We start from the raw sequence: 23,830 nt of genomic DNA, 5'->3' as shown, positions 1-23,830 counted from the left end.
CATGCACAAACACAGAGTCAATCACAAGGTGTGCGTGTGTATTTATATACACACACACACACACACACACACACACACACACACTTCTCTTGAACTCCCGGACAAAAGATATAGTGTGTGCACACTGCAATCTTGCAAAATATATAATCAGTAGCCACATCCAGCAGTATGAGGTCATTGTAGGGCTGACAGAGTATGTCGCCAATGATACACGTGAGCGTGCATAGCCAGCGACATAGTGCATACAACCTGAATGATTTTAATGTTTTGCTGTACATAACGGTCAGAATCTTGTAAAATGTTTAAAAAGTTGTCCAGTGTGTGCCCAGTTTAACCCTAAAGTCGACATTCTGACATTTTCAATATTTAACATGTAGACATTGTTCAAAGGTTGTCAGCATGTCAACAATTGCACAATTTCAACATCACACCTGTCAACATTGTCAACCTATTGACTAAATCGCACATTCATTGTTAAATGAGATTTTATTGTATTATTACTAGACCACACTTTCTTTAATCATGGATAACATTTACACACACATGCATATAGAATTACATGCGGTACTAGTTATTCCGCTCAAAGCAAAAGCTTCGAAAGTTAAAGTGCTACCTTCTGTGTTTGTACATGTGTGAAAAAGATGTAGTTTCACTCTCTGCCAGCAGATGGCAGTGTTTTGGAGACTCACAGACATTAGACATATATATAGATTATAAACTATTATGTGATGCATTATCCTGATATTCTGTTTCTTTAGAATCTAATTACACTGATACAAGCAATATATTAAATGAAATAGTTACTTGCTTCAGACGAGTTTAGCACTAAATAACTGGTAAACAGAGCAACTTAAGTACAGTTTAGGGGAGTCAGAAGCGATTTAGATATTGATGCTGTGTTGCAAATGTATGCCAGGAAAGAGTAAAATATCCTACCCCTAAATACAGAGCTCTCTTGAGGTGTCTGCATCACTAGGTTCTCGGGCTGGCTTGGTTGGCTCCTAGGAGATAGCTGCTCCTGTTTAACAGCAACTAAAGGCACTAACAAAAACAAAAAACAGATGACTTGAGATTGATCAGCAGAGAACCAGTCACCACTTTCCATCTGGTATGTCCTCATCAGTGGCCTTACCCAAATAAAGGTTCAGTGCTTCATTTGCATCAACTGCAGAGCGACACAAGGTTACTGTAACACCTTTGTTAGCTCGGCAGTTACCTTGGAGTCCTGGACTTACACTAACTGCTAGTAATTAAGTGCCGTATTTATAACAGGGTGAAGCATTTGCTCTTCAGAAGACATTTACAGTAGCAAATTGTCCTGCATAATTTCAAAAGCATTTGTCCAAATATAAGACTCCCCCCCCCCCCCCATACACACACACAAACAGATTCATATCGTAAAGAAATCAAGTAAATTGTTCATAATGATTTCTGGCAGGGTTTTTATTGTAAGTAAACTCAGTACTAATTCCTTTCCAAGTATTACAGGACAATAAAAACAAGCACCTATACTCTGCTTCCTAAAGACTGCTGAGTGCAATGTCCACCCAAACAAAAACGGTTTCTTTTATTGCATTTGTTTTGTGATAACAAGGGCATATAACGTGGTGATCTTTTGTAAATATAATGAACTGGTACTGCGTTCTTAACTAGTTTTCTGCCAGTATGATGTAATGCCCTGTATGTCAGATTTTTACTCGTGGTACAGAATAATAGGACACGCTGTAAGTCTACCAGTAGAAATAGTCATGTTTATGTACTTAATAAAAACATCTACAATGTAATTATTTGTGCTATAAACAAAAAGCAAGGTCACCTGGCCAAACAGTGCAGGAAGTAAAGTTTACAGCAACAGCATTTATTGACATTTTTCCAATATTTTCAGAAAACAAAGGATTATGGTGGTGATTCCCGTTGGTTTGCACAACCAAACTCCTCCTTTAATGGATAAAACCATGTGCACTGCAGGTGGGGCAGATGTGCAGAGAGTGTTACATTTGGGTAACATGTGTAACGTGCTTAATATCTGAGCCGGCGATGACGACGCAAGGGACATCATCATCATTACTATGGTGTATACACACAGAGCGTTCCATGCTTAGGGGGAGATTCTCTTACATTCGTGGCGAATGTATCTATTTACTGCTACTTTAACGGCACATTTGCGCTTCAGTTAATGCCTACCTCTTCTCCATATTCTCTATCAATTAGGCTACCGCATTGTGTTTGCGGTATCTCACCCCTCCGTTATCCCCAAGTTGTGTCCAGTGCGCTTGCGCCCGCTGTTTAATTTTCATGTCATGCGCACTTTGCTTGTCCGGAAGCCAGTGGGGATCACCTGTCCGTCAGTCTGGCAGGCTCTGGTGCGCACATAAAATACATGTTCCACTGTGCACCGGGGGTATGCTATATATGATTGGCACTTCCCGGCATAAAAAAGAACCTCTTAATGATTTATTTTAATATGGACCTCAGCTAGCTTATTGCCTGTGCTCTAACGCTCACTCTGTAGTAAAGCAGGCTGTACAACTTCGCCACCTCAAGCTTGCGAAGTTGAACAACCTACTTTACTACGGCGCGAGTGTTAGAGCATAGGGAATAGGAGGTATGGCAATGCAGGCCAACGGGGAGCCGCAGGCGTGATGAAAAGATCACAAATGCGGAAGTGCGGCGATAAACCATCAGGAGAGGAAGAATATGCGACCAGTGGAACAGCGCTGCGGAGAAGGTTAGAGAATCTCCCCCTTAGTTTTCTATGCAATGACAAATGGCTATTATCACCCTGTTACTTTGAAGGAGCTTTTATCCAATATAGAAAAATGCATTCACACATCCTCTGTACATATATTGAGCTATTGCTAAACAACTGTACAATTGCTATTTACTAAAGGACTGTACATCACATGCAGTCTGTGCTAAAGTTTATAAGTCTATTCATTAACATTGGAAAGGATCTTCACAGATGCTCATCATGACTGAACTCTAGTCTGCAAAAATAACTTCAGTTCACCAGGGTTCATTAACTGTAGAGGGAAAGGTCGGTGACAGTCTGCTTGGCAATACTGTATTTGTTTTGGACAGTGATACTCTGGCTGGTGGTGGGCACAGCACAAATGGGCACTAGTAAAATACTGAGGGGTAGATGTATGAAGCAGTGATAAGGGAGGAGAAGTGATAGTCAGCTCCTGACTGTCACTTTTTAAAACCAACCTGTAACTTAACAGTCAGGAGCTGATTGGCCGGTGATAAAGTACCAGGCACTTTAACACTTCTTCTCCCTTATCACTGCTTCATACATCTACCCCTCAGTGCTATAAAGGTGTGATGTGAAGTGATGTAACTAGTAGATGATAGCCAATTACAAGGCTACAAAAAACAAATGTGCTGATTAAATTAGGGCCGAAAAAACATTGGGTGCAAAAAAACGACTTTTCACATTTTCTTATTTTTGGCTATCCAGGATAAAAAAAAATTGGGGGGATGAAAACACAGTTTTAGTGAAATCAGTGTGATGGAGGATCTGAATGAGGGTAATTGAATACCGCCCTTCGTCTAGGTCAGTGGTTCTCAACCTCGGTCCTTAAGGATGCCCAACAGTGCACGTTTTCCGCGTCACCTGGCAGTTGCACTCCTTGTTCAATGCCCCTTTTTAAAAGAACACAGGTGGAGATAATTATTTCACCTGTGATGCTGTGTGGAAACCTGGAAAATGTGCACTGTTGGGGGTACTTGAGGACAGAGGTTGAAAACCACTGGTCTACAACAGGAACAAAACATAGATTTCAACTTACACTCCTCACCCAGTTTTTTAGGATCAAAACCCAGTGGTAAACCCATAGTGATGGAGCCAACAGGGGCTTTCGCATGTTCAGAACTGTACTGAGAATGAAATGGAATCAGGTCACCCTAAAACAAAAAAAAACAACATTCAGTCAGATAAAAAGTCATAGAATTTTCCATATGCAATTGCTAAAATATATATTACCAATAGACATAGAACGTAAACCGGTATGCAGAATATACTTATAGCAATATCTGGTCTAGCGATCATGACAATCCTACAGCAAATTGAATAAACTAAAGCAAAGGTCTGTCATTTCTGCTTGCAGGCTTTCCAATAGAATTACATTTTTTATAAATAAACATAAAACAAAGCTCTGAATACCTGAGACATAGAGTACAGGGGTCTTTCCATGGTAGCTGGGTGCTTATTAGAAGAGATGAGTGGGGGCGGGTTTGATATGTTGTTAATACGAGGAGCCAGTGGGCGTGAACCATCATGAATGTTTAATGGCATTGAAGGTCCTATGAAAAAAATATATCTATATTGAATCACATAATGATGACAATATATAATAAATCCCCAAATACCTATTGAAAATGATATAAAACTAGCTAAGCCCGCTAGATAGATATAAATAAATAAGATGATACAAGATGTAAATTTCTAGCCGAGTGGCATAATCCTTTAGGCAATTTCTATCTAATATAGATTCCTAAGAGAGGACCTAGAAAATGCCTGACATTACAGCTGAATTGGAATGGATGGGTCACCGGGTATCCTACTGTAGGCATGCTCTATGGTGCACAACAGAACTTTGAGGTGTCCTTTGAATAAATAATTAGTGGTAATTATTGAAAATGCTAAGAAATACTTTTTATATCAGCGGTCAGGGAACTCGGTCCTCATTACTCCACACAGTGCATGTTTTGCTGGTAACCCAGCAGGTGCACAGGTGTACTAATTACTCACAGACACATTTTATAAGGTCCGCAGGTGGAGTTAATTATTTCACTTGTGATTCTGTGAGGAGACCTGCAAAACATGCACTGAGTGGGGTACTGAGGACCGAGTTCCCTGACCACTGCTTTATATCCATGTGTTCTTAAACAGTTATAAGGGAACTGCAAACAAAAATAAGGGATACATATCCTTTCATTTATGGGGATTCTCACCTTGAGGGTTATACGAGGGTGCTGGTTCCTGCTGAGGAAGCAGTTTTAATACTTCTCTGACAGGCACTTTATACAGCTCTGTATGGGGCCAAGATGGGTTGCAGGTCTGCTCTGCATTTAACCTCTGGCCCTCTACCGGTAGCGACATATAAGCAGCTTGGTCTGAAAAGGAAGTGTAAGAAGTTTAACGATTGGATTGCTGTACAACACAATCAGAATTACATACGCATTATCATACTAAAGTACCAGCAATATGCAATGGTATGCTGCAGTACCAACATCCACTCATTTTTATGGAAGTTTCTAGTGCACCTCATAAAATGCAAATAATCACTTTAAAAAAACTATGTATTCACAAGGTAGAACTCACCACACTAGTGCACATTGGGCCTACTGTAATTTATGCTTGTATGCACATGCCTACGCAGCTGTGATCTCACACTACAGACTTGCTAAACACCACAAGTGAAGCAGCCAACCAGTCACTGCACTGTCCTCAGCAACTGTATACACATACAAGGCACCGATGCAAAAAAGAGGAACAGTGACTCCAAGAGTGCGTCTAGGGTCACTTAACTGGCCACAGTAATGGCGATGCAAACAAATGTCCCGAAAGCAGCCATGAAACATCTACGTTTTTTGCTACCATTTCCTGTTACCTCCCCCAAATTGTCCCTTCCCATCAATTACTCTGTGTTTACAATCTGGCGCAAAAGTATCTTAGCACGTGCACAGTGGGAATGTGGAACAGTCTGCAGACCCTTTACCAAAAACAATATCGTTCCATCAGTCTGTTTGGCTGGTTGTAGCCAGCAGTGTGCCATGACTAAGAAATAAAGGTACTTGTTTCCTATCTGGGCGCCCGCTACGTTAATTGCGCACCATGCTATTCTCCGTATAAAAATCGGATCGCATCGCATCGGATACCACAAATGCACATACACGATATTGAACGATGCGATGCCGTTCCCGCTTTTATGGTTGGCCCATAGGATGGCCCATCTGAACACTACTGTATTTATTTACCCTTCAAAGCCCTCCCCCTTGTCACATCTGCACAGAAACACAGTATTGACGTCAACCCGAAGCGTGGCGAGCGCAGCGAGCCCCGCGAGGGGCGGCGGAACGCGTCCTCCGACTTTTTCATACCCCCACTATCCACGTCGGCGTGGAGTTGAGAATAAAAGGGGGGTGAGCGCAGCGAGCCACCGAGCCCGAAGCGTGGCGAGCGCAGCGAGCCCCGCGAGGGGACGCGGATACTTCACAGGTATCCGTGTCCCCTCGCGGGCTTCACAGATATCCGCGTGCGCTCGCCACGCTTCGGGCTCGGTGGCTCGCTGCGCTCGCCACACTTTCTATTCTCAACTCCACGCCGACGTGGATAGTGGGGGTATGAAAAAGTCGGAGGACGCGTACCGCTGCGCTCGCCACGCTTCAGGTTGACGTCAATACTGGGGTGGTGTTAACAATGGAGGCGCATTTTAAAACATCAGGGGGGGTTTCCTATACAAATCGTGGGTTTGCGGGATTATTACATTGAAATCAATGTAAAATCGGGTCTCAGGGACCATTTAACATTGATTCCAATGTAAAAATCGGGGTTGATCGCGTCACCGCATGCGATGCGATCCGATTTAAAATGAAATCGGATCGGATAGCATCGTATGTTATCGTACATCATCGAGTACCGAATCCGATGCGATCCGATTTCATTACGGTGCCGTACGTAGAAAACCTGGGCGCCCAGATAGGAAACAAGTACCGAAATAAACTTGTATGGGACTATTCACCAGAGAGATGGAAACCAACTGCCTTGTATGCCCTGGTGGATGGAATCAGTCACCAATAAATACACTGAATACAGTGTTCAAGACTCTGATGCTGGAATGACCAGATTCAAACACCAGAAGTTGACAGCAGTTGCACCTGCTTCAGTATCTTTTCTAGAGAAGAAAAGTACTGCTGGCTGGATGTATGCACTTTGTATTTTAAATAGACAGGAGATTTCCTACTCAGAGATGTGGGCAGAACCTTTCTTTTCCACTATCTAACTCTCTCAAGTCCAATAAAAACTATTCAAGAAATTAAAAGATATTGTTCAGAAGGGCCCTTCTAAGCAATATCTTTACAAAAAAAAAAAAGAGTGTACACTCAGTATCATTAACGAAGAGAGCTCCTGCACATTGTTAATTAAGTTCACCATCTGCTGAATGTGCATGTTGATTCTGGCTGTATAGTTAACAACCCGCATGCTAAGCGGGTCCTGCTCACGCCACTGAACAATATTGTTTACCGATATCGTTCAGTGTGTACACTCACTATTGTTTGCCTAGGAGTTTAGATAGAAACACAGCTATTGTTTATCGAGAATACCAGCTAGTTTGTATGAGGCTTCAGTCTATAGTGTCCTCACTGCTCTCGTTCTCCTTCACACATCTTGACAGTCACCATCTTGCCTTGAGCAACAGGTCATTATTTCACGTAAAAAAAAGCAAATCCCTATTCTAAGATGATGATAAAAAGCTGGGGACATCCTGAAGAACAGGACCTAAACACTGAATACAGTATAGGGAGATCTGACTTTAAGTCTACCATAAGAAAAGAAAAAAAAACTCAACACTATTTTTCTTATGCAAGAATAAAACCCTTGTTGGTGTTGAGCACTAAGCGCTCATGTTTAAAACTAACTGCTCATATACTGTACTTCATTCATACAGATCACTGTAACAACTGAAACAGGACTTACATGGATTCACTTGGAATCCCACCAAGTGAGCTTTAGAAATGGTTTTCAATGGCAACTACTGGTGAATTCGTTGCTCTTACAAATACGCATCTAATCCTAGCTAGTTTTCACCATTAACCTTAAAGTGAAGAGTATATACAAACTGTCAGAGTGTCTAATTTAAAAGGTAGCTGAACAAGTGCCATCCTGCTTTACAACACATGATTCAAATAAACTACATTCAAAAAAGCTCAGATATTAGCATAATGATCAGATGACACATCTTAAATATAAAACTGCGGAGACTAGGATAGGAAAACTGAGAGCTGCCAGGACCTTTAGCATTTATCCAATTAGGTGGAGTAATTTACCTCAGCTAACAGAGTCAACCGGGGCTATCCAATTAACCCCAACCTGCAGCATTTATCTGGGATTATGCTTTGGGTGCCTCGACCACATGCAGCATATACTGCAATAAACACCTGTCTGAGCCAGGACAAAACATGTGATTGGCATATTTTTCCAGATCCCATATGTTATTGCATGGTTGCTGGTCCTTTTTTTGGGTGATAATTGATTAGCATGATAATTGAATAGCACGATAATGAAAATTACGATTAAGCCATTTTTATTTAATGAAAAGGGATCACATCTACTTGGATACCACCATAAGCATTGAAAAGTGATAATGCAGAGAGTGATAAAGTACCAGTCAACTAGCCCCATAACCACAAATGACAGTTAGGGGCTTACTGATTGATAGTTTATCACTTTCATCTTTATCTCTTTTTAAAGCATCGCACATCCGTCCCTTTGTGAGCAGCTACTGTATATTTAACAATTTGGGAAAATATTAAAATTGTGAAAATATGCTAATAAGGAAGGGTACAGTAATTAGTGGGATTTTGCCTTACTTAAAAATGTCTTGGCTCATAGTTTTGCTATACAATAACAGCCCCTATAAACACACCTCTTGGACTGTGTCTGATTCAGTACGGATTGTATGTGATCCTTAGCAATGCAAAAGTTAGAGGAGGTGCATACTACCTCCCGCCTTCATTTGTGATTACATTAAACTGTGACGTGATAGCAATTTAGGAATAACATCATGACCACTACTCTGCTAATACAGCCCAAGTCAGGGGTAGCCAATTCCAGTCCTCAAGAGCAACCAACAGTGCATGTTTTTCAGGTCTCCTCACAGAATCACAAGTGAAGTATTTAGCTCCACCTGTGGATCTTTTAAAAATGTGTCAGTGAGTAATAAATGCACCTGTTTACCTGCGAGGAGCTGGAAAACATGAACTGTTGGTAACTCTCGAGGACTGGACTTGGCTACCCCTGGCCTAAGTCTCACCTTACTCAGGCTGCCTGTCGCAGGTTGACTTGCGGGTCAAAGGGCCTGGCCACTCCCAGAAACCTTATTTATGGTTCCATGTTAAAATGTAGAGATAATTACAATTATTTTGGTTATTACGTATCCTTGGTGTTTGACGTGTGCACCTGTTTTTTCGTTTTCCACATGACACTACAAGTTTCAACATGGCATCACCTTTTGAAAAGGATGAGCCTGGAGAAATACCACAAGCAATACAAATGGAAATGATCTGTACTGAAGAGTATTCTCATCTGAGTTACAGGTTGCAGTTTCTTTATAAAACACATTTACAAAAAGATGAATACACATGTTTTCCATTGACATATGTCAATCAGATTCAAAATACTTAAGAGACCAGCTCAGCCTAAAAGAACCAAAGCCATTGTGTGGCAGTCAAAAAATAAGTCATTGATATACAGTAAAAACATACCATCTTGATCTGTAACTTTCCCTTTTGGGCTACTGATTGTCTGCTGCTCCTTGTCATGAGACTGAGGTTGCTTAGTGGGTGCTTGTCCATCAAGAGCAGACTCATGAGCCTTGGTGATCTCCTCTTGGTAAAGGGCCAAAGCATGATGTGTTTTCACTGGAACGCTCTGAGGAACAGACTCTAAGAAGCCTTCTGAAATCTGAAGGCACAAAAGGTCAATAAACAACAGCTTCATCATCACACAACTAAGTAATTAAGCTCCAGCCTTTCTTATCAAAAAGCAATCGTGTGGGATCAAATATAGCAGACAAAAAAAGCAAAGAGCAGTCTGTTCAGAGTTGAGACACCCTGACATGGTGAGAAACATTGGGTCACTGACCAGGAATTAGGATTTATGAAGATAATTAAGAATACAAAAAACTGTTGCCAAAACCACAGACAATTGTTACCTTTCACACCACTAGATTAAGAATAGTAATGTGACGAGCCAACACACAGTCTAATACCGCACATGATAAATGCTATTACAGTGGATGTACACGGTCATCTTAAAAGGCAGATTGTAGTTTCTGACAGATGTACTAAGAAGTTTGAGACTGGGGAGGTGGTGTGTAGTAGAGCACACTACACATAGTCCACCTGCTGGCATCTAGGTGGGATAGACCATGTCACACTGGTGGTGTTGTTGGGCATGGAAGTAAGGTAGCATCCATATGTAACATATGTAACAGAGTGGCAAAGGGATGTATAGATAAACAAGCAAGGAATGTTCCTGTACTGGAAATGGCAACACTCTAATCGCTACAGAACAGCTTAGTTTAGGATATATCTAAATAGACCTTCACTAGGTCGACATCATATGGTTAACATGCATTACGTCGACCGTTTCAAAAGGTTTCCCAACATATGCTTGAGCAACTTTCCATGTGGAATAACATTTGTGAATAGTGATCCACCCAAAGCGTGACAAGGGTCTACATTTCTCATGATGGTGGTCACAGAACATTAAATCTAGAAGATGTAAACAAAATAACCTAAAAAAGACTTGTTGACCATTTTGCATCAGCCATTGTCACATTGACCTTTTGACCCTGCTGACTCTGTACCGGTCAACCTTAACCACTGTAGACCTTTTGTACCTGTCAAATGAATGCATGTCAACCATATGGTGTCGACCTACTGACGGTCTATGTACTCAGCGGGGACCTTTTATACCACACCCTTAGTTTAGATGGGGCACAAATGTAACACTGTCCACGGGCATAAAATAACAATTATCCTGATCATATTATATTAAGACTTCTATACAAAAAATTACTGAAAAGGTTTTTCATGGACCACTAAACCCAAGTCCCCAGAAAGTTGTTGTTTGCATTAGAACAAAACAATAAAATAAATTATTTGTCCTGGGCAACAAATTAATTCTGGCAAATAGGGAGGTGGGTGCTTCACACTTCTGAAGTATCTAAAAATGTGATATAAATGCATACATGATTAATTATGCGCTGCAGAATCCAGAGTCCCTGTATGCTACTACCATGCCTAATAAACACACCGAGCAGCACACTTTGCCTAGCACTCATGTCAGCAAGCACATGTTTCTGTAGCTTGCATCTGGATGTACTGTACAAGTGTATATACATATACTGTATAATACACCTTTATATGCATTAGGTTATAGAACTCAGCGGGAATGCAAGTGGAGAATTCCCTCCAGTGACATTTGGTTTTCAAGCACTTTTAAAAGGTGTTCCAACCAGACTTCTATCAGTGGCCTGTTGCGGTGCTGTATACAAGGAAAAGCTCACCTTCCTTGTGGTGAGCACATGAAAATAAGAATGAACATATTTGCATTAATGATTTGAAAACTACTACAACCTAGGCAAATACCCTACTGTACTGTAATGAAACAAGAAAAAACTAAACGCTTCATGCCAAGGCTAAAAAAGAAACATTCTATATTTATGATATAGCCCCTGTTGGTAAGGTGCTGATGAGTGAGGGCAAATTACAATTTTAAAGGCAAATTTTAGACACGACATATGTAGTTATTGTAATGCATTAAAAAGAAAAAAAAATCACTGTTACCTTATACACAATTTTTCCCTGAATTAATACTATGCTACACAGTACAGGTTGAGTATCCCGTATCCGTATATCTATTATCCAAATTATTCCTCCCTAACCCTCTTTTTATACTTACCAAGTCCCAGGGCGTCCACAGCAGGCCTCCGGCATCTTCTCCAGGGTCTCCAGCGGTCCCAGGAATGCATTGTGCGAGTGTGCGCGCCGGTGACGTCACCGGTGCGCGCGCACACTCGCGCAATGCATTCCTGGGACCGCTGGAGACCCGGAGAAGATGCCGGAGGCCTGCTGTGGACGCCCGGGGACTGCGTGGACGCCGAGGGACCACCGGACACCATCAGGGGACAGGTAAGTATGGCTAAAACAATTTATTCTAAAAACCGGAATATTCCCCTATCCGGAATGCTCGTGGTCCCGAGCATTTCGGATAGGGGATACTCAACCTGTACTGCAATAACTTCTCCATTTGTTATATAAAATAGTCTCAGATATCATTTTCTGATATGTTCCCTTTTACCTCACCATATGTAGTTGTGTTTTGTTTTTGTATTTAAGTGTATTTGTCATGTCGGGCAAATCGTAAAAAGGAACAAATTAAAAAGAAGTTGAGACGACTGTGCTGGCAATGTATACAAAGATCCTAGCACTATAAGGTGTGTAGTTGTAACAATCTGTCAGCTGCTACCTAGAGTAGGATTGTACCTTCTCTTACATAAGTACAATAGCAGGAAAGACTGGGTTGCACTTGTACATGCAGACACAATAAATATGTAATTACTGTACTGCAATTTCTAAAACATAGATTGACAAACAAGTTTAAAAAAATAATGTAAAAAATCATAACTCCTCCTGGGAGTGAATATCAATAGAGACACAGTAGTCAATAAATCTTCTCCATGGAGATAAATATATAAAAACAAAAAAGTCTGTTAGTGACAAGTGTAATCTCCATAGCCTAATACACCATAGTAAACTAATAACATATATTAATTTACAGAACGGTAATAAAATATCTGATGGAGCAGGACTAATACTAGCAAGAGTTTATCCATTTATTATCTGGTTGGCTTTCAACAAGCGGATTCTGCAGTTGTGCAGTTTGGAACTCTGGGAGAATTGTATACATTTTACTAGAGTCATCAGAGTCCATCTCTTAGCTTTTTAACTTTATTATTAGGGTACTTATGTAATATCTGGGCTCCCGTTTTTCTTATATGACCGCGTCCGCTCGCCACGCTTCGGGCATGGTGGCTCGCTGCGCTCGCCACACTATATAAAATCAACTCCATGCGTAGTTGGATAGTAGGGGTATGAAAAAATGGGGTGCATTTAACATAGGAGCCCAGATAATACATAAGTACCATTATTTCTTTATGGAGGAAATTTTAAGACTATAGTGTTTCTATTACGAATATTTACTCCTGGGAGTCATCATTATCTTTTTAACTATTTCACTTATTTTTCTGCATTTCACTCTATTTTCCTTAATTATAATATTTGCATATTTACTGTGTCTGTGTGTACAAGTGCCACCTAGTCGATATCGCTCATTCTGTACACACAGAGTGATTTGCAGTCACTTGCTAAGCAATTTGACCTTGACCGCATGCACTGATTTAAGTAGCGGGCGATCGTGACATGCAGGACCATGCATAATCATTATCACCACTTGGGGGCATACATACCGAGCGATCTGTGCAGATCCCTTCGAAAAGAGCAATGTCGAAAAGTGTATGCCTCTTAAGATTTGAGACTCCCAACATTTCTAACTTTTTTTCTAACATAATTGTGATACATTGGTAGTTCTTATTCTGTAAGTTGTGTATTCTGCATTTTCACAACATATTTGGGAACACTGAACATGACCGCTTTTGTTTGCATTAGCTTAAATCTGTTCTCCTGTATCATCCATATTTGAACATACAGTAACAGGTTGTTGTACGTGTGGACTACAATACCTGCTATATTAAGGCAGTTTTCAGTGCCTTAATGCTGCTGACCACATCAAAGTTTTCTAGTGCCCCATAGCGGACCCTGGGTGACTCACTTCTCCTTCACAATGGCATACCCCAGGGGTAGCAGAGGGGCATGTGCTGCTCTAGGCTTGTGTGGCCTGGGACAGTGGATTGCAGCCGGCATTGAGCTGGAGCTTATGGTGAATAGAAAGCGCCTTCTGGGAGTTGGGATAAGGCAGAAAGCTGGCCCTTTGCACTGCCTGTCTCACCATGCGTTGTGACTCCCAGACTGTCACTAGTGTCTGTAAAGGGGATTTGGTATTCAAAAAAAGGGGCAAATGTCAGCATTAACAAAATAGGCATGGTACAGAACCATCAAGCCTTCCTAGCGGGTACACTACCACCATTTTAAAACCTGACTAATGTATGGCAGCTAATGTAATAAAGTGGGGAAAAAACAACAATAGTATAAACGCTATCGTGTGATTTCGCCAAAATCTCTATTTAAAATAATAAGAACCAGATTCTTGACCCCAGACCACATCCAGGTTATTAAAATCACCAGTCAGATATTAAAAGGAAGAGACAGGCTATATGACGGTTTCAAACAAGAAAACATTGTGATTGATGACTAGAATCTGACGGCAGAACAGCTCTTGCACGAGAGACCTTGCTGTGCATCTTGCTACTTTCCCCTGATTGCGTTGACATGCAAATCAATGCACGGAGCCACACACAGGAGACGTGGGTGCAGTACCTTCATCTACTGACACACAAGTTACACATGGATCACAGCTTTCAGACCTGTGGCAATATACCTTTTGAAACGATCAACAATGTACTGGTCTAATGCAGCCATTGAGCAATTTACATGCTAATACCTGATATTAAAGGTTATATACAAATCGTATGGTTATGTTTAATAATAATTTATAGTGTCTTACTCCTTGGTGCATGGAAGAAAACCTCTCTACCATATCTGTGAGAGTATTTATTTCAGAAGTCATTGAATAACAAATGTATATAACCATTCTGCAAGTTTTTCATAGCAAATGGTCACTGTTGCAAACACATTTGTGTATATATATATATATATATATATATATATAATAAATGTGGTGATATACCGCACCCACTTACTAGTTTCAGCCACTGAGTGCCCGGTCCAGATATGTATAATGTTATATATATATGGAATATGGAACTGAAGACCAGCAACATCAGATTTAGTATAAGAAATTTTTCTTTTTTATATTTAGGCATATAAAATGCAGAGTGACATGAGACAAAAAGAGGAGTCCATTTAAAAAAATTCAATAAGTCCAATGAAATACAAAGGTATACTTAGCAATCATGGTCCTCCTCCATAAAGGTCATTGCACAACGGCCATTTCGGTGCCAATGAGCACCTTAGTCATGTGCTATAGACCTGTGGACAAGCAAGGTTATTTATACCAGACAGAGGAAATCGTGATAGGCTGAAGGGAAACACACCCACGTGTGAGCGGCGGCAAAAAACACGGAAGCCGGAGAAACCGGAAGTGCCGTTACGCACATCCGGCGACGGCATCATGATGTGACTCCGCCGGAAACCACTGCCCGCATCAGCCGATGCTGCATCATGTGGGTCTCTCGAGCATGGAGTGGTTGTCATGGCAACCAGAAACAAAAGCCGGGCATATAAACATAAGGAATAAATCGGGCTATTATATAAAAATAATTTAAGAACCAAGAGGCGCCACAATAATTCCTAAGTACAGATATATGTCACAAGGTGAAGTGTGAAGTGAGTCAGCAATAAGCACGATCCCCCAGTGGCATAAACATACGCAGTGTAAATAACACAAAATGACAGGGAAAAAGTAAATGATGAAAAAATACATAAAAATACCTATAAATTAATGAAATGCAAATCAGGTCTGATAAACAATATAAAGTAATGATGCAGAGAAAAGGGCCACACCGACCACCATTTCTAAAGAAAACAATTGAGTGATAACTCCTCATTTAAACCATGCAGAGCCACAGAATGAAGCCTGTGAATCCACATGCACTCTTTTTGGAGAAGTAACCTGTCCCTATCACCGCCACGTGTAAGTGGTGGGGTATGATCTATAGGCATGAAGCTGAAGTCACGGAGAGTATGTTTTTTTAAGGAAAAAACATACTCTCCGTGTTCTGATGTTGCTGGTCTTCAGTATTATATATATATATATATATATATATATATATATATATATATATATATATATATATATATATATATATATATATATATATATATATATAGCTCTATATCAGACATATCAGGTGAGGTAAAAGGGAGCATATCAGAAAATGATATCTGCGACTTTTTTATAACAAATTATGAAGTTATTGCAGTACTGTGTAGCATAGTATTATTTCAGGGAACAATTGTGTATAAGGTAACATTGATTTTTTTTTCTTTTTAATGCATTACAATAACTATATATGTCGTGTCTAAAATTTGCCTTTAAAATTGTAATGTGCCCTCACTCATCAGCACCAACATTATGAAGTTATTGCAGTACTGTGTAGCATAGTATTAATTCACACACACAGAAGAGCAATTTCATATTTAAGAGATTATAGGGTACTTGTTTCCTAGCACGGCCACACCGATTTGTATCGGGGTGATCGGGTCAGAAAAATCGCGTCGGTCGCATCGCATGCGACCAAATCGCATGCGATGCGACCCGATTTTTACATTGAATCAAATGTGAATACGGCCCCATGGACCCGATTTTACATTGGATTAAATGTAAAGTAGTCCCCAGACCCCAAATTTTACCCCCTCAACGGCACCCCACGATTGACGCCAACCCGAAGCGTGGCGAGCGCAGCGAGCCCGCGAGGGGCGGCGGTACGCGTCCTCCGACCTTTTCATACCCCTACTATCCACGTCGGCGTGGAGTTGAGAATATAAAGTGTGGCGAGCGCAGCGAGCCCGAAGCGTAGCGAGCCCGCGAGGGGCGGCGGTACGCGTCCTTCGACCTTTTCATACCCCTACTATCCACGTCGGCGTGGAGTTGAGAATATAAAGTGTGGCGAGCGTAGCGAGCCACCGAGCCCGAAGCGTGGCGAGCGCAGCGAGCCCCGCGAGGGGACGCGTATAACTTCACAGGTATATGCGTCCCCTCGCCACGGTTCGGTCTCGGTGGCTCGCCACACTTTATATTCTCAACTCCACGCCGATGTGGATAGTAGGGGTATGAAAAGGTCGGTGGACGCGCACCGCCGCCCCTCGCGGGCTCGCCACACTTCGGGTTGGTGTCAATCGTGGGGTGACGCTCATAATGTGGTTGCTTAACTTTTTAACGATGACGGGGCCATATACAATGTGAAATGGGTCATATTGGCCCATTTCACATTGTTCCTATGTAAAATGGACTTAATCAAGTCCATCTCGTCTTGTGCCATTATAATGGCACAAGACCGACGCGATGCTCCCGATTTCAATGTTAAAAATATTTTAACATTGAAGCCTATGGCAAAATCGCGTCCATCGCGTCGCGGGCCATGTTAATGCACGCGACCGACGCGATGCTCCCGATTTTGCCTTTGCCGGCAAAATGGACCTGATTTAAAAGGAAATCGGGTCCATCTCGTCCATCGTGTACCTTAACTTTAAGGTACACGATGGACAAGATTGTGGCCGTTCTAGGAAACAAGTACCGATTATAGCCCATCAACATCACTTTGACTTTTTTTTTTTTTAAATTGTGTAATTTTTATTTGAAATTTGTACAACTTACATAACCATGTTCAAAGGGCATAATAATGGTGGCGGTACATAAATATAAAGTAGAGAAGGGCACAATTAGACATGATCAGTTCTGGGTGCATACAAAGGGGGAATAGACAGCTGAGCACAGGTCGCAATAGCACATAGAATAACACTCCATACTTAGGATAGATATACATATTCAATATAAACCCGAAGGCGCCATTCAGGTAAACATTCAAGGAGAGGAGTGTCGGAGGTAAGAGCTGCACATATATCAATGCGAATGCACCCAGACATTTAGGATAAATAAATAAAAAAACCACCACAGTAAAGTATCGTAATGACATCAGGATATAGAAAAAAGAAAAGAATAAAGTAGAATTATGCCCCTCCGGATACTTGACTAGATTCTAAATATAAAAACAAACCACTCCAACCTCCCACTAAACCCAAAATAAACCTCCCCATAACCCCCCACCCTGTATGACCTAACCCCAACTCTAGGTATACCTGGATCCCGACCAATTAACTAAGCTAACTAACTCTAATATCTACCCCACTAACTGCAATATACTCTAAGGGGGAGTAAATCAGTGGCCTTTAGCTAACGCGTGTTAAGCTAATCCTTGCCAAAAAAACTAATTTACCCCGACCACCCACCCACCCACCCAATTAACTAACGAGGATTAGAGATCGGAGAACTGACAGGGGCTATATTAATGGCTCTTAATCGGATATGAGAAGCCTTGCTAGGATTAATAGACATCCCAATATAAGAGATAATAACATGTATAGAAATATAGTAATATAGCAAGAAAGAGACCTTATAGGAAGGTAAAAAAAAATGCCATATTCAACAGCTCTTGGAATAGTAAGGTCAGGTAGATTACTTGGATATACATGTGACAGGATATATATTTCACAAGCGGAAATCAATAACAGATATAAAATAGGACATACTCCAAGATAGATCAAGTGAAAGTGTCAGTCTGACCAAAGTACATAGATAAAGTTAGCGCTCCCCCCCCCCTCCCCCTCCCCAGGCAGACGAGGTCCTGCAGTAGTCTCGTTGGCACGTGGGTGAGACGTGAAAAAATATACAAAATCAGGATAGGGATACGATCTTTGTGTCGAGTAGCAGAAAGCTGCATGCCTGAGGCGCGACAGTCGCGTATTCGTGTCCATAGTGCAGGTCGTCACAAGATGAGACATAAGGAGGGCCCCGGCACTATAATAGGATCTTTGTATGTAGTCCATATTGCCGGTGTCCCCGGCCTGGAGCGTATTAAGATCCATAGCAACTGGGTAGAATCCCTCAGTGTGATGGCATACAATCTCACACCTCTGGGTAATCTTTGGTGTAGCTAGATGCAAAGGGCAGGCAGGCTCAGGGTATTGTATGGTGTCAGCTAAGGCAACAGATGAGGCCCCCTGCACGGACCCCACAGCTACTTGATGACAGGGAAGTAGAGCAACATCCCCATTTCCAACAAGCACAGGAGCTTTAGGAGATGTATGAGGGGGCAAGGTGACAGCTTGCAAATCAAATCTGTCCATCATCCTTTTTGTAGAAGCAGAGATAGCCTGCAGGATGGTTTGTAGTGAATCAGCCATGGCCACTGAAGAACCAGCACAGTAAAAGGTTCAGCCCTCTATTCAGAGTGACGGGGCTAGCACACCGCCACTCAAGAGATGTCTGTAGATTGAGGATAAAATATGTGGAGCTAGAACCAGCAGGGTTAACAGTGTCTTTGCGCAGCAGATTTACCGCATAGGAGGATCCAGACACCGGAGCTCCAGGCAGGGCACACGAAGCAACCCGGAAATAGCTAGGGGTCCAAGATAGGGCTCGAATCACTTTGACTTTTAATCTCAGCATTAAAACAGGACCTTGGCATTTCTCCCTAGCACTTTACAAAGGGAATTGCACCATATTTGAACTATAACAACAATAGAAGCCTTATGGCAAGCACCACATCTTCACCTTGGAGGTTGTGGGTTCAATTACCACCATGGCACTAATGCTGTGTACACACGGTGCGATAGTCTTGCTATTCGATCAGGATTGAATTGCACGGCAAGCCAAACGGCACGCATTTGATTTTGACTATATAGTACAGATCTGTAGTATATAGTCAGGGCTGCACTGTCTATTTGGTTATTCGATTTCTGCTGAACGGGAGTGCGCATTGGCATTGAAAGCTTAAAACCATATTTGACCTCCATTCAATACCGATTCGATTTGGACTATATAGTCAAATTGGAATAAATGTCACCGTGAGTACACACCAGAACAGTTGTTTTTGTACATTTTTCTTGAGCGTGAATGGGTTTCCTCCTACCTGGTTGGTTGCAGAATATGTATCCGCTATAATAAATAAAATATTCCAAAAAAATGAAGAAAGCAAAAAAAACAAAAACACACATTTTCAGGAACGAACTGAATTCAAAACAAGTAAATGTGTAAACCAATGTATAATAGGAGAAACTTTTTTCTATGGCAAGAACAAGGTTAGCACATGGAACGTTTCCCCTGAAGACACTTACTATGGGTGGAATGGCAGCCGCTCTCTGCTTCAGTTGTTTCAGGTCCAGTGGTTTCTGAGGCAAAGAGTTCACACGCGTGTCGCTGCCAGTGCTTAGCAGACTGGGCCGGGGAGACAGCAGCCTGCACATACACAACACAAAGGTCAGACCTTTTATTCACATCCAGCTTGCTTATGGCAAATTATGAGGTAAATGGGTCCACATTCTTTAACATGTAAAAAGACACTTGGAGACAGATGTACTAATCTTGAGAAGTGATAAACATATAGACTGATCAAGTACAAGCCAATCACAGACTATCTTTACAGACTATGCTTAAAATGGCAGTTTGGGGCCAACTGGCAGGTGCTTTATCACTCTCCGTTTTATCACTTTCAAGGCTTAGTACATCTCGCCTTTGAAGAGGAGTCTGACAAAAGCAATAAACAAAGTAGGATGCGCTGGACTTGGTTAAGTGCACACAGTGGGCAGTGATTATTACTTTTGTTGCAAAATATACTTATAAACTGGAGGTACACAGTACAGGTATTATCGCAAACAAATTTAATATTGAAGTAAATAAAGCTGTATTTGCAATATTAAAGGATTACTAAACCAAAGCAGACCCTCCAAATCTGTATGTCTCCTGCTCCAGATAAACGTTCCATTTTGTGGTCCAAAGCAATAACTTATTTGCTGCCCCAGCCAACTAAACTTGCAGTTCACAGGTCCTTCCTGCTTTATGGTCATACTTACATACAAGAGATATGCTATTAAATATAGGGGCCTCATTGATTAAATGTAGTAATTTACTATTGAGTAGAGTAAAGTCAGGCCTTTTTGAAAGCTCCAGAGCAATTCAAATCGAATCAGGCAGACAAACACATTCTGTGTTACCTTGTGCTGATTTAGTACTTTCCATTACATGTAGTCATAACTTATTCTCAATTCTCAAAATGGACATTTCTGGAAAATAAAGGCCATGTCCCTCACACATACCAGTCATACCTCAAATCCAACAAATCCACACCTACTTCTATTGATCTACATTCATCGCCTGGTGTTACAAACCCAACACAGCCTACCACATACCATAAAATCTAATCTGACAAGACTTTGTGAACACATTTGTGCCCATTCATTGGTTTTAGAACCTTCCTGTACAAAGTTTGCAACAATTGTATAACAGCAAATAAAAAAAATAAAAAAACACTAAATAATTATTGTATTTGATGTTGGGATTTAGGCCAGTAACAGAAAGGGAAGAGGATGGGAAGTTCTTGCAATGCCAAAGGAACTATTATCCCCATAAAAAACAGCCACCCAAGCTAATGGAAAAGTACAGTAATAAAAATCAAATAGCACTATTCTTTCTAAAGGAGGACCAATGGGAAGGTAAAGATTAGAGGCAAGAGCGAATAGGGCCACGTAACGCATACAATGTAAAATCTTCATTAGTCATCCAAATAGCGTACCGGCAATCTGCAAGCACTTAATACATAGCCGTCTACAAATATAGACCACATTACACAAAGGTGGACTGTGCAAAACAACAGGCAGCATCATTACTGGGAAGAAGTATTTCCAGCAGACACTTCACTGAAGAACCCTTCTTGAGGAAACACATTCACTTTAGAGGCATAGACATGACTGGTGAAATATAATTTTATTGAGGTCAGCTAATTGGGTTTCATTGGAAAGGAAGCACTAGTATATTTATTATTCCCGCAAAATACAAAAAGAAACTGAAGCGAAACAGGACCATTTAGCTCCAATACACAACATCTAAGCAAATATAAGTATTCTTCTGGATTTCTGACAAGCCTCAAACTGCAGTAGGTGCACCCTACGTGTAACAGCTCAGTGGGGTGCCACTCTTGGAAAGGCCAGCACTCTGCATTCAGTGCAATGAAACCACTGAAAAATGGCTTTGCGACTAATCTCAAGGATGTCAGTAACAGAGTAGTCACTGCGGTCATATCCCCCTTTCCCACCATAAGGATTGTGAAAAGATTAGGGCATGGTAAACAAGAGGGAAGGTCAATTTTGAGCTATATAATGGTGATTTAAAAAAAACTCTCTGGCTGCATACTCAAATCTAAAGTCACCTATAGGGACAACTACAGTAAATCTGCAACCTCGCTCTTTTAACAGGATTTGTATGTTTCAGTATGTAACAGCCAGTTCTGATTAAAGGGCCTGATTCTAGTTCACTTACAAAAACAAACCTATTCTTTAATAGACAAAACCATGTGCACTGCAGGTGGGGCTGATGTAATGTGCAGAGACAGTTAGATTCGGTTGGGGTTTATACTTCAAACTGCTATCTATATTGCAGTGTAAAAATAAAGCTGTTAGTGTTTACCCTGCACAGAAACAAAATAACTCACCCAAATCTACCTCTCTCTGCAAATGCAGTGCACATGGCCTTGTCCATTAAAGAACAAGTTTTCTTTTGCAAGTGAACCAGAATCATGCCCAAAATGCCTTGTGTGTACTGCTTGTAAGAGTATCTGCTCAGAATATTGTGCACAGAATAGGCCATCTACTAACATAAACAGACATAATGCCCCATCTGTGCAGCACAGCAACACAAAATCAGTATTTAGGACACAACGTCTTTGTCTAAAACTTTATTAATCCCATTAGCATTGTAAAGGTCCATATACACTTTGTGGGTTTTTTGCCCAGCAAGTATGCACAGCGATGATCGCTGAAATCACTGGGCTGACAATTGCTCAGTGCATGCACATTGAGCGGTTTTCTTCCTGCCCAGTGATTTTCGCTGCTGAAAACGGCTTTCCATAGCAGGGCGCTATGGATAATACCAGCAGATGTATGGCAGCTGGCGGCATTGATGTTTAGTGCAAAAGCCACCCATACACACTGGTTGGCTTTTGAGCTAAAACAGCTCAAATGGAAAAGCTGCTTTCAGCTCAAAATCATCCAGTGTGTAAGGGCCCTAAAGGGGCCTACGCACGTGGAGATGTTGAAGCGTTCTGAGCAATGCATACATCTTTGTGTCAGCTCTGTGTGCTGAGCGATCTGTCAGGGCCAGCATTCTCCGGTGAGAACACTGGCCCTTGCAATTATAGATTTGTCCAGCATATCCGCTATTAATCGCCGAGTGATAGCAAAGCGCAGTGCCGCGCATCAATAGGACTATGGTCCGACTAACGGAGCGATGTAGGGGCATCTTCTAAATCGGTGGTCAGGGAACTCGGTCCTCATTACCCCACACAGTGCATGTTTTGCAGGTCTCCTCATAGAATCACAAGTGAAATAATTAACTCCACCTGCGGACCTCATAAAATGTGTCTGAGTAATTAGTACACCTGTGCACCTGCTGGGTTACCAGCAAAACATGCACTGTGTGGGGTAATGAGGACCGAGTTCCCTGACCACTGCTCTAAATGATCCACTGAGATAGCCTTAGAAAATGCCCCTAATTCAATACATGTATAGGCCCCATTACTGTTCCCTAACTCCAACACCAACAGACATTTGTCATACCCATATATAATTTTTTTGTTTTACATAAAAAGGCCATAGCTACTCCAAGAGTTATACAGTAGACCCTCTGCCTTATAGCTGTATTGTACATGACACTGGGTTTACCTTTTGGTGACCCCGTCAGCTTTCTGTGTAAACAACATGATGTCACCTTCTAGGGTGAGACACCTCTGGCCAGCTACAGCTGGAAAGCGGGAAAATCATCTGCCTGCTGATTGGGTATCCCATATAGTGGGGTAAAATTCCCTGTGGAAGTGGGTTGCTGGGGGCCCAAGACCCAATTAGGTTTTAGCTGCCCCAAAGGAGAGGAGGGGATTAGGTGACCCTGGAGAGGTTAAAAGGGGTCCGGTAGGATCCCCCCACGCGGCCTCGCTGCGCTCGCCACACAGCGGAACCAATTTTATTCTCCCTCTATGGGTGTTGTGGACACCCATAGAGGGACAAAGTGCCGGCTTTGCAGCGGTCGGGATTCCGGCGTCGGTATTTCGACTGCATCCCGTTAAAAGTGGCTGCT

General features: G+C 41.6%; 1 protein-coding gene across 15 annotated transcripts in view; it reads right to left on the bottom strand.

The window, feature by feature from the left end:
• The window catches only part of NCOR2 (nuclear receptor corepressor 2), a 351,963-nt gene that overhangs the window by 50,753 nt on the left and 277,380 nt on the right, over nucleotides 1-23,830 (bottom strand). For 10 of the 15 annotated variants that reach the window (XM_083150819.1, XM_083150847.1, XM_083150856.1 and 7 more), the window contains 6 exons: nucleotides 19,825-19,945; nucleotides 9,490-9,688; nucleotides 4,957-5,118; nucleotides 4,166-4,305; nucleotides 3,792-3,906; nucleotides 937-1,041 (listed from right to left, as the gene is read on the bottom strand). In XM_083150819.1, the coding sequence (XP_083006945.1) occupies nucleotides 937-1,041; nucleotides 3,792-3,906; nucleotides 4,166-4,305; nucleotides 4,957-5,118; nucleotides 9,490-9,688; nucleotides 19,825-19,945 (842 nt within the window). The remainder of the gene's footprint in view (nucleotides 1-936; nucleotides 1,042-3,791; nucleotides 3,907-4,165; nucleotides 4,306-4,956; nucleotides 5,119-9,489; nucleotides 9,689-19,824; nucleotides 19,946-23,830) is intronic. The other 5 variants (XM_083150769.1, XM_083150789.1, XM_083150865.1 and 2 more) reach the window with 1 other exon arrangement.

The sequence above is a fragment of the Crinia signifera genome, chromosome 1 (assembly GCF_055691185.1).
Source record: "Crinia signifera chromosome 1, ASM5569118v1, whole genome shotgun sequence".
In the NCBI taxonomy this organism is placed as follows: Eukaryota; Metazoa; Chordata; class Amphibia; order Anura; family Myobatrachidae; genus Crinia; species Crinia signifera.
This window is presented reverse-complemented; position numbering and strand designations above follow the sequence as displayed.